Source organism: Pristiophorus japonicus, unplaced genomic scaffold (assembly GCF_044704955.1).
Source record: "Pristiophorus japonicus isolate sPriJap1 unplaced genomic scaffold, sPriJap1.hap1 HAP1_SCAFFOLD_3443, whole genome shotgun sequence".
In the NCBI taxonomy this organism is placed as follows: Eukaryota; Metazoa; Chordata; class Chondrichthyes; family Pristiophoridae; genus Pristiophorus; species Pristiophorus japonicus.
The window spans coordinates 1-16,839 of record NW_027253263.1 but is presented as its reverse complement, the minus strand read 5'-3'; the positions used below and the strand labels follow the sequence as shown (position 1 = coordinate 16,839).

At 54.0% G+C, this 16,839-nt stretch overlaps 1 protein-coding gene across 1 annotated transcript; it reads right to left on the bottom strand.

Moving 5' to 3' along the window:
- Nucleotides 1-141: 141 nt before the first annotated feature.
- On the bottom strand, nt 142-16,790 carry LOC139250081 (dipeptidyl peptidase 3-like; the record flags this gene model as incomplete). The annotated part of the gene is made up of 7 exons (XM_070872656.1): nt 16,647-16,790; nt 14,273-14,347; nt 10,936-11,029; nt 6,206-6,336; nt 3,028-3,158; nt 686-744; nt 142-336 (listed from the first exon to the last, which is right to left on the bottom strand). Coding segments are annotated over exons 1-7 (829 nt in total), but the record flags the coding sequence as incomplete, so codon positions are not given.
- Between the last annotated feature and the right edge of the window lie 49 nt (nt 16,791-16,839).

The following is a 16,839-nucleotide window of genomic DNA, read 5'->3' as shown; positions in this document are numbered from 1 at the left end:
TAGAGATATAGAGAGTGAGAGAGAGATAGAGCCATGCGTAACCACTGAACCGAGACTGACACATAAGCAAGTGAGTGTCACATAACGTTAGGAGGAACAAGGCGTTGGTGGGCGCGGGGGAGGGAGTAACGCGCTGCTCACAGTTGGGGATGTTGATGCCGGCTGGGATCCCGCTGCCTGCGAACGTCAGCACGTCGAGCGAGGTGAAGTCGGGTTTCAGGAAGCGGTCCTTCTCAAACTCCTTGGGCCAGGGAAGCTGTGGGAGCAGGCACTCTGCCGAGGCCACGAGCTGAGCAAACTTGGCACTCATGTCCTTGTTGACCACCGCTACGAAACCTGGGGACCGTCGTTGTGGCGGGATAGGGGGAGAAACAGATACAGTGAAACATCTTATACAGTGCCTTTAACATAGTGAAACGCCGCAAAGCGCCGAACCACATAAGGAGATACAGGTTGAACCGCCCCAAAACAGGACCGCCCCGATACAGGACCGCCCCGATACAGGACCGCCCCTTTGCCTAGAACCATTCTTGGTCACCGGGTGGGGTATGCGCAGAACTCTGACATGAACAAATTCAAGTCCTTCCTCGCTGGCGACTCCCGCAATCGCTGGCCTGAGTCTCGGTTTAACATTCCATCCAGAAAGGCAGACAGAGAAATATAACCCGTCAATCTTTTGCTGTACCTTCAAACTCCCCTCTGGAGCCATACGGGTCTCGATAACTTTCAATGAACCCAATGTAACTGTGGAACCAAAAAGCACACATTAGTTCAATGTTCTTTGTCCCTCCACACGTCCGTCACACCATCATAGCTCCCCGCTCCAGTCCCCACCCTCTCCGCCCGTATCATCTCCCCTCTCTCCCCCGCTCCGTAACATCTCCCTTCCCCCCATACCATCACCGCTCCCTGCCCACCACCCCCCCCTCGTACCACTCGCCCCTCTCTTCCCCCCCCGTACCATTGTCCCCTCCCCCTCTCCGTACCATCTCCCCTCTCTGCCCCCCCCGCACCATTCTCCCCTCTCTGCCCCCCCATACCATCAACCCTCTGCCCCCCACCGTACCACTCTCCCCTCTCTTTCCCCCCCCCCCCCGATACCACTCTCCCCTCTCTGTCACCCCCCGCGATACCACTCTCCCCTCTCTGCCCCCCCATACCATCAACACTCTGCCCCCCACCGTACCACTCTCCCCTCTCTTTCTCCCCCCCCCCGCGATACCACTCTCCCCTCTCACCTCAACCCACCCCGTACCATTCTCCCCTCTCACCCCTCCCCCAGTACCATTCTCCCCTCTCCCCCCCCCCTCGATACCATTCTCCCCTCTCTGCCCCCCCCACCACTTTCCCCTCTCACCCCTCCCCCGTACCATTCTCCACCCCCCCCCCCCCCGATACCATCTCCCCTCTCTCCCCCCCCCCCGATACCATCTCCCCTCTCTCCCCCCCCCGATACCATCTCCCCTCTCTCCCCCCCCCGATACCATCTCCCCTCTCTCCCCCCCCCGATACCATCTCCCCTCTCTCCCCACCCCCCCCGATACCACTCCCCTCTCTCCCCCCCCCCCCCGATACCATCTCCCCTCTCTCCCCTCCCCCCCCCCCCCCGATACCATTCTCCCCTCTCCCCCCGCCCCCCCGTTACCATCTCCCCTCTCTTCCCCCCCCTCGATACCATTCACCCCTCTCACACCTCCCCCCCCGCCATACCATTCTCCCCTCTCTTCCCTCCCCCCCGTGCAATCGTCTCTCTCTCCCCTATCCCCCGATACCACCCCCCTTCCCCTGCTGTACCATATGTGAACCAACAGTAGTAAAGGGACATGGGCCCAAGGCGGGTGGATGGAGTTAGGCCGCAGATCAGCCGTGATCTCATTGAACGGCGCAACAGGCTCGAGGGGCCGAATGGCCTCCTCCTGTTCCTGTGCAACAGGCTCGAGGGGCTGATTGGCCTCCTCCTGTTCCGAATGTAACAGGCTCGAGGGCCCGAATGGCCTCCTCCTGTTCCTGTGTAACAGCCTCGAGGGGCTGAATGGCCTCCTCCTGTTCCGAATGAAACAGTCTCGAGGGGCTGAATGGCCTCCTCCTGTTCTTGTGCAACAGTCTCGAGGGGCTGAATGGCCGCCTCCTGTTCCTAATGTATCAGGCTCGAGGGGCTGAATGGCCTCCTCCTGTTCCTGTGTAACAGTCTCGAGGGGCTGAATGGCCTCCTCCTGTTCCGAATGTAACAGGCTCGAGGGGCTGAATGGCCTCCTCCTGTTCCGAATGCAACAGGCTCGAGGGGCTGAATGGCCTCCTCCTGTTCCGAATGTAACAGGCTCGAGGGGCTGAATGGCCTCCTCCTGTTCCGAATGTAACAGGCTCGAGGGGCTGAATGGCCTCCTCCTGTTCCTGTGTAACAGGCTCGAGGGGCTGAATGGCCTCTTCCTGTTCCTAATATAACAGGCTCGAGGGGCTGAATGGCCTCTTCCTGTTCCTAATGTAACAGATTCGAGGGGCTGAATGGCCTCCTCCTGTTCCTAATGTAACAGGCTCGAGGGGCTGAATGGCCTCCTCCTGTTCCGAATGCAACAGGCTCGAGGGGCTGAATGGCCTCCTCCTGTTCCGAATGTAACAGGCTCGAGGGGCTGAATGGCCTCCTCCTGTTCCGAATGTAACAGGCTCGAGGGGCTGAATGGCCTCCTCCTGTTCCTGTGTAACAGGCTCGAGGGGCTGAATGGCCTCTTCCTGTTCCTAATATAACAGGCTCGAGGGGCTGACTGGCCTCCTCCTGTTCCTAATGTAACAGACTCGAGGGGCTGAATGGCCTCCTCCTGTTCCTAATGTAACAGGCTCGAGGGGCTGAATGGCCTCCTCCTGTTCCTATTTCTTATGTTCACCCCCCGCCCCGGTGAAAGAGCTTGCTAACTCCGTCATGCGGGCGGACGGGACCAGCGAGCGAGGTGGCAGTGCGGAGACACATGGTGCACAGGCTGTGTGTGCCGGGGGGGGGGGGGTGGGGGGGGGGAGCAGTGGGTGGCCCCTCACCTCTCCACGATGGGCCCGGTGTCCCGGATCCAGTGCTTGGACCCTTCCTTGTGAGCGTTGATGGAGCCGGTGCTAAAACTCCGAGCGTAGTGCTCCAGCATCTTCACCACGTTGGGGGTGGCCGCGTGGCTCTGTCGGGGCAAAAGAGGGCCGCAACGCGATCAGACCGAACCGCGCGACCATGATCCAAAACCCTCCTCCGTCAGGGGCCGAGCCCATTAACGAGAGCCCGAGCGCAGCAACGTCACGAGGAACCCGCCTTTCCCCGTGCGCTGGATCGACAGGCAGCAACATCAACCTGCCTTTATATAGCGCCTTTAACATAGTCTAAACGTCCCAAGGCGCTCCACAGGAGCGTGAATCTTACACCATCTTATATATTAGGCGACCAAAAGCTCGGTCAAAGGTGGGTTTTACGGTGCATAATACAGAAGGGGAGAGAGTCGGAGAGGTTCAGGGAGGGAATTACAGAGCTTGGGGCCCAGGCAGCTGAAGGCACGGCCACCGATGGTGGAGCGATGGAAATTGGGGGGGATGGGCAAGAGGGCAGAATTGGAGGAGCGCAGAGATCTCGGAGGGTTGTGGGGCTGGAGGAGATTGCAGAGATAGGGAGGGGTGTAGGGGCTGGAGGGGGTTACAGAGATAGGGAGGGGTGTAGGGGCTGGAGGAGGTTACAGAGATAGGGAGGGGTGTAGGGGCTGGAGGAGGTTACATAGATAGGGAGGGGTGTAGGGGTGTAGGGGCAGGAGGAGGTTACAGAGATAGGGAGCAGTATAGGGCTGGAGGAGGTTACAGAGATAGGGAGGGGTGTAGGGGTGTAGGGGCAGGAGGAGGTTACAGAGATAGGGAGCAGTATAGGGCTGGAGGAGGGTACAGAGATAGGGAGGGGTGTAGGGCTGGAGGTGGTCACAGAGATAGGGAGGGGTGTAGGGGCTGGAGGAGGTTACATAGATAGGGAGGTTGTAGGGGCTGGAGGAGGTTCCAGAGATAGGGAGGGGTGTAGGGGCTGGAGGGGGTTACAGAGATAGGGAGGGGTGTAGGGGCAGGAGGAGGTTACATAAATAGGGAGCAGTGTAGGGCTGGAGGAGGTTACAGAGATAGGGAGGGGTGTAGGGCAGGAGGTGGTTACAGAGATAGGGAGGGGTGTAGGGGCTGGAGGGGGTTACAGAGATAGGGAGGGGTGTCACCACGGAGCAGGCGGAAGATGGTGACAAACCTTTGGGGGCAGCCCAAATCCCCTGGGAGGACAGACGCACCAACGTTAGCGTCCTCGACCAGACCAACATCCCCAGCATCGAAGCACTGACCACACACGACCAGCTCCGCTGGGCAGGGCCACATTGTCCACATGCCCCGACACGAGACTCCCAAAGCAAGCGCTCTACTCGGAACTCCTTCACGGCAAACGGGCCAAAGGTGGGCAGAGGAAATGTTACAGGGACCACCCTCAAAGCCTCCCTGATAAAGTGCAACATCCTCACCCATACCTGGGAGTCCCTGGGCCCAAAGACCAGTCCGCCCTAAGTAGAGGAAGTGCATCCGGGAGGGCGCTGAGCACCTCAAGTCTCGTCGCCGAGAGCGTGCAGAAACCAAGCGCAGGCAGCGGAAGGAGCGTGCGGCAAACCAGTCCCACCCTCCCCTTCCCTCAACCAGTGTCTGTCCCACCTGTGACAGGGACTGTGCTTCCCATAATGGACTGTTCAGTCACCTAAGCACTCATTTTTGGAGTGGAAGCAAGTCTTTCAAAAGGCTTCTGACAAGGTCCCACACAAGAGATTAGTGTCTAAAATTAAGGCACATGGTACTGGGGGTAATGTACTGACGTGGATTGAGAACTGGTTGGCAGACAGGAAGCAAAGAGTGGGAATAAATGGGTCCTTTTCAGAATGGCAGGCAGTGACTAGTGGGGTTCAGTGCTGGGATCCCAGCTATTTACAATATATATATTAATGATTTAGACGAAGGAATTGAGTGTAATATCTCCAAGTTTGCAGATGACACGAAGCTGGGTGGCAGTGTGAGCTGTGAGGAGGATGCTAAGAGGCTGCAGAGTGACCTGGATGGGTTAGGTGAGTGGGCAAATGCATGGCAGATGAAGTATAATGCAGATAAATGTGAGGTTATCCACTTCGGTGGTAAAAAGACAGACTATTATCTGAATGGTGACAGATTAGGAAAAGTGGAGGTGCAACGAGACCTGGGTGTCATGGTACATCAGTCATTGAAGGTAGGCATACAGGTACAGCAGGCAGTAAAGAAAGCAAATGGCATGTTGGCCTTCATAGCGAGGGGATTTGAGTACAGGAGTAGGGAGGTCTTGCTGCAGTTGTACAGGGCATTGGTGAGACCACACCTGGAGTATTGTGTACAGTTTTGGTCTCCTAATCTGAGGAAGGTCATTCTTGCTATTGAGGGAGTGAAGGTTCACCAGACTGATTCCCGGGATGGTAAGACTGACATATGAAGAAAGACTGGATCGACTCGGCTTATATTCACTGGAATTTCGAAGAATGAGGGGGGAATCTCATAGAAAGATATAAAATTCTGACGGGATTGGACAGGTTAGATGCAGGAAGAATGTTCCTGATGTTGGGGAAGTCCAGAACCAGGGGTCACAGTCTAAGGATAAGGGGTAAGCCATTTAGGACCGAGATGAGGAGAAACTTCTTCACTCAGAGAATTATGAACCTGTGGAATTCTCTACCACAGAGAGTTGTTGAGGCCAGTTCGTTAGATATATTCAAAAGGGAGTTAGATGTGTCCCTTACGGCTAAAGGGATCAGGGGGTATGGAGAGAAAGCAGGAATGGGGTACTGAGGTGAATGATCAACCATGATCTCATTGAATGGTGGTGCGGGCTCGAAGGGCCGAATGGCCTGCTCCTGCACCTATTTTGTATGTTTCCTCGATTCCAAGGGACTGCCAATAATGATTACTGATATGGGCTGTATTTATCCCAGATTTATTTAATTCAATGATTTTAAATTCCCCCGCTGCCGTGGTGGGATTTGAACTCGGGTCTACGGATCATCAGTCTAGGCCTCTGGATTACTGGTCGGGCAACTTTAGCGCTACACTGCCGAAGAGTCACCTGCCTGAGACATCGACGGTTTCTCTCGCCACAGGTGCTGCGTGACCTGCCAAGCGTTTCAGGCTCTCGCTCGCCAATCCAGCTTACCTTCGCTTTCTCCAGGTTCTCCACAATCTTTTTCATCAGCGGGGAGTAATCGCCTCGCACCACTTTGAACTGGACATCCTCAAACTCGTAAATGCCGCACTTGTTGTCGGATTCTCCCTGCGACGGTGCATCTGGCGAGAGAGAGGCAGATCAAACTGGTTACCGGCGCGGCGGAGGGCTAGCACTGAGCCCCAGGGGCAGGAGCATCCCGTCACCCAACCCGCTGCTCTCCAGTCGCGAAACCAAGAATACAGACACAGAGACAATACAATTCGGGGAACGTTCCTTCCAAGGGTTGAGTAAGTGGAACGTAAAGGGGTACAGTACTGGTGGGTGCAGGTCTGTCACTGTATAACACTGGGGTACAGTATTGGTGGGTGCAGGTCTGTCACTGTATAACACTGGGGTACAGTACTGGTGGGTACAGCTCTGTCACTGTATAACACTGGGGTACAGTACTGGTGGATACAGGTCTGTCACTGTATAACACTGGGGTACAGTACTGGTGGGTGCAGGTCTGTCACTGTATAACACTGGGGTACAGTATTGGTGGGTGCAGGTCTGTCACTGTATAACACTGGGGTACAGTACTGGTGGGTACAGGTCTGTCACTGTATAACACTGGGGTACAGTACTGGTGGGTACAGATCTGTCACTGTATAACATTGGGGTACAGTACTGGTGGGTGCAGGTCTGTCACTGTATAACACTGGGGTACAGTACTGGTGGGTACAGGTCTGTCACTGTATAACACTGGGGTACAGTACTGGTGGGCGCAGGTCTGTCACTGTATAACACTGGGATACAGTACTGGTGGGTACAGGTCTGTCACTGTATAACACTGGGGTACAGTACTGGTGGGTACAGGTCTGTCACTGTATAACACTGGGGTACAGTACTGGTGGGTACAGGTCTGTCACTGTATAACACTGGGGTACAGTACTGGTGGGTGCAGGTCTGTCACTGTATAACACTGGGGTACAGTACTGGTGGGTACAGCTCTGTCACTGTATAACACTGGGGTACAGTACTGGTGGGTACAGGTCTGTCACTGTATAACACTGGGGTACAGTACTGGTGGGTGCAGGTCTGTCACTGTATAACACTGGGGTACAGTACTGGTGGGTACAGGTCGGTCACTGTATAATACTGGGGTACAGTACTGGTGGGTGCAGGTCTGTCACTGTATAACACTGGGGTACAGTACTGGTGGGTGCAGGTCTGTCACTGTATAACACTGGGGTACAGTACTGGTGGGTACAGGTCTGTCACTGTATAACACTGGGGTACAGTACTGGTGGGTGCAGGTCTGTCACTGTATAACACTGGGGTACAGTACTGGTGGGTACAGGTCTGTCACTGTATAACACTGGGGTACAGTACTGGTGGGTGCAGGTCTGTCACTGTATAACACTGGGGTACAGTACTGGTGGGTACAGATCTGTCACTGTATAACATTGGGGTACAGTACTGGTGGGTGCAGGTCTGTCACTGTATAACACTGGGGTACAGTACTGGTGGGTACAGGTCTGTCACTGTATAACACTGGGATACAGTACTGGTGGGTACAGGTCTGTCACTGTGTAACACTGGGGTACAGTACTGGTGGATACAGGTCTGTCACTGTATAATGCTGGGGTACAGTACTGGTGGGTACAGGTCTGTCACTGTATAACACTGGGGTACAGGTCTGTCACTGTATAACACTGGGGTACAGTACTAGTGGGTACAGGTGTGTCACTATAACACTGGGGTACAGTACTGGTGAGTACAGGTGTGTCACTGTATAACACTGGGGTACAGTACTGGTGGGTACAGGTGTGTCACTGTATAACACTGGGGTACAGTACTGGTGGGTACAGGTCTGTCACTGTATAACACTGGGGTACAGTACTGGTGGGTACAGGTCTGTCACTGTATAACACTGGGGTACAGTACTGGTGGGTGCAGGTCTGTCACTGTATAACACTGGGGTACAGTACTGGTGGGTACAGCTCTGTCACTGTATAACACTGGGGTACAGTACTGGTGGGTACAGGTCTGTCACTGTATAACACTGGGGTACAGTACTGGTGGGTGCAGGTCTGTCACTGTATAACACTGGGGTACAGTACTGGTGGGTACAGGTCGGTCACTGTATAATACTGGGGTACAGTACTGGTGGGTGCAGGTCTGTCACTGTATAACACTGGGGTACAGTACTGGTGGGTGCAGGTCTGTCACTGTATAACACTGGGGTACAGTACTGGTGGGTACAGGTCTGTCACTGTATAACACTGGGGTACAGTACTGGTGGGTGCAGGTCTGTCACTGTATAACACTGGGGTACAGTACTGGTGGGTACAGGTCTGTCACTGTATAACACTGGGGTACAGTACTGGTGGGTGCAGGTCTGTGACTGTATAACACTGGGGTACAGTACTGGTGGGTACAGATCTGTCACTGTATAACATTGGGGTACAGTACTGGTGGGTGCAGGTCTGTCACTGTATAACACTGGGGTACAGTACTGGTGGGTACAGGTCTGTCACTGTATAACACTGGGATACAGTACTGGTGGGTACAGGTCTGTCACTGTGTAACACTGGGGTACAGTACTGGTGGATACAGGTCTGTCACTGTATAATGCTGGGGTACAGTACTGGTGGGTACAGGTCTGTCACTGTATAACACTGGGGTACAGGTCTGTCACTGTATAACACTGGGGTACAGTACTAGTGGGTACGGGTGTGTCACTATAACACTGGGGTACAGTACTGGTGAGTACAGGTCTGTCGCTGTATAACACTGGGGTACAGTACTGGTGGGTACAGGTGTGTCACTGTATAACACTGGGGTACAGTACTGGTGGGTGCAGGTCTGTCACTGTATAATACTGGGGTACAGTACTGGTGGGTACAGGTCTGTCGCTGTATAACACTGGGGTACAGTACTGGTGGGTACAGGTCTGTCGCTGTATAACACTGGGGTACAGTACTGGTGGGTACAGGTCTGTCACTGTATAACACTGGGGTACAGTACTGGTGGGTACAGGTCTGTCACTGTGTAACACTGGGGTACAGTACTGGTGGGTACAGCTCTGTCACTGTATAACACGGGTACAGTACTGGTGGGTACAGGTCTGTCACTGTATAACACTGGGGTACAGTACTGGTGGGTACAGGTCTGTCACTGTATAACACTGGGGTACAATACTGGTGGGTACAGGTCTGTCACTGTATAACACTGGGGTACAGTACTGGTGTCACTGTATAACACTGGGGTACAGTACTGGTGGGTACAGGTCTGTCACTGTATAACACTAGGGTACAGTACTGGTGTGTCACTGTATAACACGGGGTACAGTACAGGTGGGTACAGGTCTGTCACTGTATAACACTGGGGTACAGTACTGGTGGGTACAGGTCTGTCACTGTGTTACACTGGGGTACAGTACTGGTGGGTACAGGTCTGTCACTGTATAACACTGGGGTACAGTACTGGTGGGTACAGGTCTGTCACTGTATAACACGTGGTACAGTACTGGTGTGTCACTGTATAACACGGGTACAGTACTGGTGGGTACAGGTCTGTCACTGTATAACACTAGGGTACAGTACTGGTGTGTCACTGTATAACACGGGTTACAGTACAGGTGGGTACAGGTCTGTCACTGTATAACACTGGGGTACAGTACTGGTGGGTACAGGTCTGTCACTGTATAACACTGGGGTACAGTACTGGTGGGTACAGGTCTGTCACTGTATAATACTGGGGTACAGTACTGGTGGGTACAGGTCTGTCACTGTATAACACTGGGGTACAGTACTGGTGGGTACAGCTCTGTCACTGTATAACACTGGGGTACAGTACTGGGGGGTACAGGACTGTCACTGTATAACACTGGGGTACAGGACTGTCACTGTATAACACCGGGGTACAGTACTGGTGGGTACAGGTCTGTCACTGTATAACACCGGGGTACAGTACTGGTGGGTACAGGTCTGTCACTGTATAACACTGGGGTACAGTACTGGTGGGTACAGGTCTGTCACTGTATAACACTGGGGTACAGTACTGGGGGGTACAGGACTGTCACTGTATAACACCGGGGTACAGTACTGGTGGGTACAGGTCTGTCACTGTATAACACCGGGGTACAGTACTGGTGGGTACAGGTCTGTCACTGTATAACACTGGGGTACAGTACTGGTGGGTACAGGTCTGTCACTGTATAACACTGGGGTACAGTACTGGTGGGTACAGGTCTGTCACTGTATAACACTGGGGTACAGTACTGGTGGGTACAGGTCTGTCACTGTATAACACTGGGGTACAGTACTGGTGGGTACACGTCTGTCACTGTATAACACTGGGGTACAGTACTGGTGGGTACAGGTCTGTCACTGTATAACACTGGGGTACAGTACTGGTGGGTACAGGTCTGTCACTGTATAACACTGGGGTACAGTACTGCTGGGTACAGGTCTGTCAATGTATAACACTAGGGTACAGTACTGGGGGGTACAGGTCTGTCTCTCGTGTTGGGAGCAGTGTGTGGGCACAGGTTGTCACACTAACACTGTGCACTGGTTACGGGTAACGTAGCGATATGTCAGCTCAGCACAGCTCGGTTAAGTTACATCAAACTCCGCACTGGTTATGAAGGCGCTACAGGACAGAACACAAGGGAAGGAAGAGGCCTCGACATTGGGGCCAACGACGGATGCTGCTGCATCTTAAACACTTACCTTCCTTAATCACGGAGGCCAGCCTGACCTCGTAGAGGGACTTTCCATCAGCCCCCGCTGTTTTGAACAAGCGGGTGTTGTAGGCGCTGATACCCTGGGGGGAAAACACAAGACAAAACACTGAACAACAATTTTTTGATTTAGAATCATGCCTTTACCTTCAAAAGGGAACTGGATAAATAATTGAAGGAGAAAAAATTGCAGGGATACGGGGAAGGAGCAGGGGGGAGTGGGAGTGACTGGACTGCTCTTCGAAAGAACCGGCGCAGACTGGATGGGCCGAATGGCCTCCTTCTGTGCTGTACGATTATATTCCCCGACTCTCTCGACCCCGCTAGATATAGGGAGAAAGAGTGACAGTCCCACCTGTGGACAACGCAACTCAGTAAAGGAACCCCAGGAAGCTGAACGAACCATCTCAGGCCGTGTCTGGTCACAGTCCGCACCAGAATCCATTTACTGCAAGTACAGGCGTCAAGATAGATTATTAAATAGAATGAGCTGGTTGGCAGGATACAGGGTTGTCCAATATTGAGCGAGTGCACTGTTCTTGGGGAACTTTGGGGACTGGTTGGTCTGGGTGCTCTTTATCTGTCGGTCAATGTTCACAGGTTTATATGTAACCTTCAGGGTTGCTGACCGAGGGCCGTGCGGCTCTTTGTCGGCCGGCTCGCACACGATGGGCCAAAAGCGGCCTCCTCGTGCGCTGTAAATTTCTATGTTTCGACCTCGGCTTGCGGAGGCCATCGGAAGCAGTCACGGCGACCCGCTTGCAATCCCCCCCCCCCGCCCCGAAGTAGCCCTCGGTATGCGAGTATAATGGGAGTCAGGGCATTTGGGGAGGGGCAACAAGGCAAGGGGAATGCACAATAAATGGGAGGATACGGAGCGGTGTGGAGGATTAGGGGGACCTTGGAGTGCTTGTCCACAGATCCTTAAAGATAGCAGGATGGGTCGATAAGGTAGTTACAGAGGCATACGGAATGCTTGCCTTTATTAGCCGAGGCATAGAACACAAGAGCAGGGAGGTTATGCTTGAACTGTATTAAACACTGGTTAGGCCACAGCTGGAGTACTGCGTGCAGTTCTGGTCACCACATTACAGGAAGGATGTGATTGCACTGGAGAGGGTGCAGAGGAGATTTACCAGGATGTTGCACTAGAGAGGGTACAGAGGAGATTTACCAGGATGTTGCACTAGAGAGGGTACAGAGGAGATTTACCAGGATGTTGCACTAGAGAGGGTGCAGAGGAGATTTACCAGGATGTTGCACTAGAGAGGGTACAGAGGAGATTTACCAGGATGTTGCACTGGAGAGGGTACAGAGGAGATTTACCAGGATGTTGCACTGGAGAGGGTACAGAGGAGATTTACCAGGATGTTGCCAGGACTGGAGAATTTTAGCGATGAGGAAAGATTGGATAGGCTGGGGTTGTTTACCTTGGAACAGAGGAGGCTGAGGGGAGAGCTGATTGAGGTGTATAAAATGATGAGGGGCCTGGATAGAGTGGATAGGACGGACCTGTTTCCCTTGGCAGAGGGGTCAACAACCAGGGGGCATAGATTTAAAGTAAGTGGGGGGAGGTTTCGAGGGGATTTGAGGGAAATGTCTTCACCCAGAGGGTGGTGGGGGTCTGGGGTGGAACTCACGGCCTGAAAGGGTGGTAGAGGCAGAAACCCTCACCACATTTAAACAGTACTTGGATGTGCACCTGAAGTGCCGTAACCTACAGGGCTACGGACCCAGAGCGGGAAAGTGGGATTAGGCCGGGTAGCTCTTGGTCGGTTGGCATGGACACGATGGGCCGAAATGGCCTCCTTCCCTGCCGTAAATTTTGTATGGTTCTATGAGTCCTCGGTACGGGAGTATAACGGGTGCCGATATCTCGAATACTCTTCATTGTTTCCCAATATCCGATTATAAACCCAACCCATTTAACGTTCGGTACCCGTTACTGAGTGGTATTTAAGTGGCCGTTCTGGCGGAAAGCGAGACCAGCAATGCGATCGTGCAGATGAAGGAAATGCATCTTTTAAAAACCTCCACCATTGTTTCCAAAAACCAGAGAATTCCCAAAATATATTTAAAGCCGATAATTTTCCTCTCCCCTCCCACAGACGACAACTTGTATTTAGCGTCTTTAACACAGTAAAACTTCCCAAGGCGCTTCACAGGGGTGTTATAAGATACAGTAGACACCACAAATCGCTGGGGAAAGACCACCAGTGCTGTCTCCGCAAGATCCTGCAAATCCCCGCAAATCCCCTGGGAGGACAGATGCACCAACGTTAGTGTTCTCGAGCAGGCCAACATAGAAACATAGAAAATAGGTGCAGGAGTAGGCCTTCAGCCCTTCGAGCCTGCACCACCATTCAGTATCATGGCTGATCATTCCCTCAGTACCCCTTTCCTGCTTTCTCTCTATACCTCTTGATCCCTTTAGCCGTAAGGGCCATATCTAATTCCCTCTTGAATATATCCAATGAACTGGCATCAACAACTTTCTGTGGAAGAGAATTCCACAGGTTAACAACTCTCTGAGTGAAGAAATTTCTCCTCATCTCAGTCCTAAATGGCTTACCCCTTATCCTTAGGCTGTGACCCCTGGTTATAGACTCCACCAACATCAGGAACATTCTTCCTGCATCTAAGCTGTCCAGTCCTGTCAGAACTTTAGATGTTTCGATGACATCCCCTCTCATTCTTCTAAAATTCCAGTGAATACAGGCCCAGTCGATCCAGTCCCTCCTCATAGGTCAGTCCTGCCATCCCAGGAATCATCCCGAGCATCGAAGCACTGACCACACTCGACCAGCTCCGCTGGGCAGGGCCACATTGTCCGCATGTCCCCCAGACACGAGACTCCTAAAGCAAGCGCTCGACTCGGAACTCCTTCACGGCAAGCGAGCCAAAGGTGGGCAGAGGAAACGTTACAAGGGACCACCCTCAAAGCCTCCCTGATAAAGTGCAACATCCCCACCGACACCTGGGAGTCCCTGGGCCCAAAGACCAGTCCGCCCTAAGTGGAGGAAGTGCATCCGGGAGGGCGCTGAGCACCTCGAGTCTCGTCGCCGAGAGCGTGCAGAAACCAAGCGCAGGCAGCGGAAGGAGCGTGCGGCAAACCAGTCCCACCCTCCCCTTCCCTCAACCAGTGTCTGTCCCACCTGTGACAGGGTCTGTGGTTCTCGTATTGGACTGTTCAGTCACCTGAGAACTCACTTTTAGAGTGGAAGCAAGTCTTCCTCGATTCCGAGGGACTGCCTATGATGATGATAAGACCAAACACTGAATGAGTCCCACCTGCTAATCCCCAAGCAGAGAAGAGATTCACCTACCTTCGAATCCAGGAATTTCTGGGCTAGTTCCGCATCTTTCAGATCACAGTTGCCCGAAAAGTAGGTGGTGATACCCTGAGGGAGGGAAAATATTCCAATATTGGAGACTTTATCTCTGTATTACAGGCTGCCCCTTGCATTTACACAGCAGCTATCATGGAGAATAATCACCCCATCCCTTCTCGGCTGTTGGGAGTACCTGCCCACTCAACTTGCATTTATATAGCGCCTTTAACACAGTGAAACGTCCCAGGGTGCTTCGCAGGAGCGTAAATCAGACAGACTCTGACCCCGAGCCACATACGGATATGTTGGGACAGGTCGACCAAAAGCTGGGCCAGAGAGGTTGGTTTTAAGGAGCGTCTGAAAGGAGAAGAGAGAGGCAGAGAGGTTTAAGGAGGGAGTTCCAGAGCTTGGGGCCCAGGCAGCTGAAGGCACGGCCACCGATGGTGGAGCGATGGGAATCAGGGGATGGGCAAGAGGGCAGAATTGGAGAAGCACAGAGATCTCGGGGGGTCCGAGGGGGTTACAGAGATAGGGAGGGGTGTAGAGGCTGGAGGAGGTTAGAGATTGGGAGGGGCGAAGGGGCTGAAGGATGTTAGAGGTCGGGAGGGGGTAGGGGCTTGAGGAGGTTAGAGATAGGGAGGGATGTCGGGGCTGGAGGAGATTACAGAGATAGGGAGGGGTGTTGGGGCTGGAGGGATTTCATAACAAGGATGAGAATTTTGAAAATTGAGGCGTTGCTGAACCGGAAGCCAATGTAGGTCAGTGAGCACAGGGGAGGCTGGATAAACACACGAGGGAGAGAGGAATAGAAGGATGGGGTGATGGGGGGAGATGAAGAGGAGTGGAAGGGGGCTGGTGTGGAGCATAAACCCCGGCACGGAGCGGTGGGGCATAAACCCCGGCACGGAGCGGTGGGGCATAAACCCCGGCACGGAGCGGTGGGGCATAAACCCCGGCACGGAGCGGTGGGGCATAAAGCCCGGCACGGAGCGGTGGGGCATAAACCCCGGCACGGAGCGGTGGGGCATAAACCCCGGCACGGAGCGGTGGGGCATAAACCCCGGCACGGAGCGGGGGGGCCCAATGGCCTGTGTCTGTGCCGTACTTTGTGGACAAGATCTTTTGGCGAGATCGCTTGTTTTGTTCACACCCTCTTTCCCCCCCCCACCCCCCCAGCCACAGAACGACTCCAGTATTTCTCAGGAGGTGGTTCTACTCCCAGAGAACAGTGGACCTGTGGAAGAGGCCTGCTGCTTCATGTCGTGGATGCAGAATCGCGGAATTAATTCAGGCAAAAGCTGGATTTATACCTGGCCAGCGGCGGAGATCACCTCTTACAGAAGGCAGGTACTGCAGGGTATTTAATGGCCAGGGTGATCTCCTGGACTAGTTTCGATCACCGAGATGGGTCGGAGAGGAATTTCACAGATTTTTCACCCCCCCCCCCCCCACCAAATTGGCCTGGGCGGGATGTTTTAATCTGTGTTTTTTTTTGCCTCTCCCAAGAGATCTCATGGTCTCGGGTAGGGTGGGGTGTGTATATGTTGCGATACACCTCCGCAGGCCGGGCTATAAAAGAGCTGGAGTGGCGGGCCACTTCAACCTCCAGCGCCAGAGCTGCCCCGACGATTTTGAGAGGGGCGACGCCGTCAAAACCCCGCTCGCCATTTTTGCAGCGTGGGCGGGAAGATCGGCGGGGCCCAGGTACAGTGGAGCGGGAAGGTCGGGGCGGATGAGCGGCGAGTGTTTGTGGCGGAGGTGCGGCGAATATTTGGCGGAGGAGGGGCGAGAGATGGTGGCGGAGGTGCCGCAAACGAGGGTTACCGGGGCCCAGGAGAGGCGAGGGGCCCAGGGGCAGCACGGGCCCAGCCCACACTGTGTGCGATATGTGTGAGCGCACTGGGTCCGTGCAGCAGAGCTGGTCTCCAGTCGTCCTGGCTCAACCCTTGCTACTGGGCCAAGACCTCGCTCTGTCAAGCCCCGTGTGGTGGCTGGTGTGCAATGGCCACCCCACGTTAAAAACAATCCACGCACAGGCATCTTCAATTGGAGTTCAGGACTGAAACATCGGGTCCTTCATTGAAACATCTGTGAACTCGTGGAAGCAAGTCATCCTCGTTCGAGGGACCGGCCTATGATGATGATGACACAAGGTATGGCAATTGTGGGGGACAGGCTCAATTGACGAGATGGTTTTTAACCTGTCTGTCATCGTTCCTGCATCCGTATTTATCCCCCTGCACCAGCCCCCCACCCCGACACCATCACAGTATTTATAACCCCCCCACCCACCCCATACCATCATAAGAGACGTGTGAAGCCACTGGAAAGTTGACACCCCACGGCCCATCTGGACAACCCCCATTACCTTTGCCCCCAGACCCAGCTGCTTCTGCCCGTCATCCAGCGAGAACATCAGCCGGCCGCACGTCTTCCACAGGCTCTCCATCTCCTCCGGGGCCTGCTTGTAGGCTTTGCTCTGCCAAACCAGGGCTTTCAGCTTCTCCTGCATTACAGCGGGGAAAAGGAATGGGGGGGGGGGGGGGGGGGGAAGGGGTTAG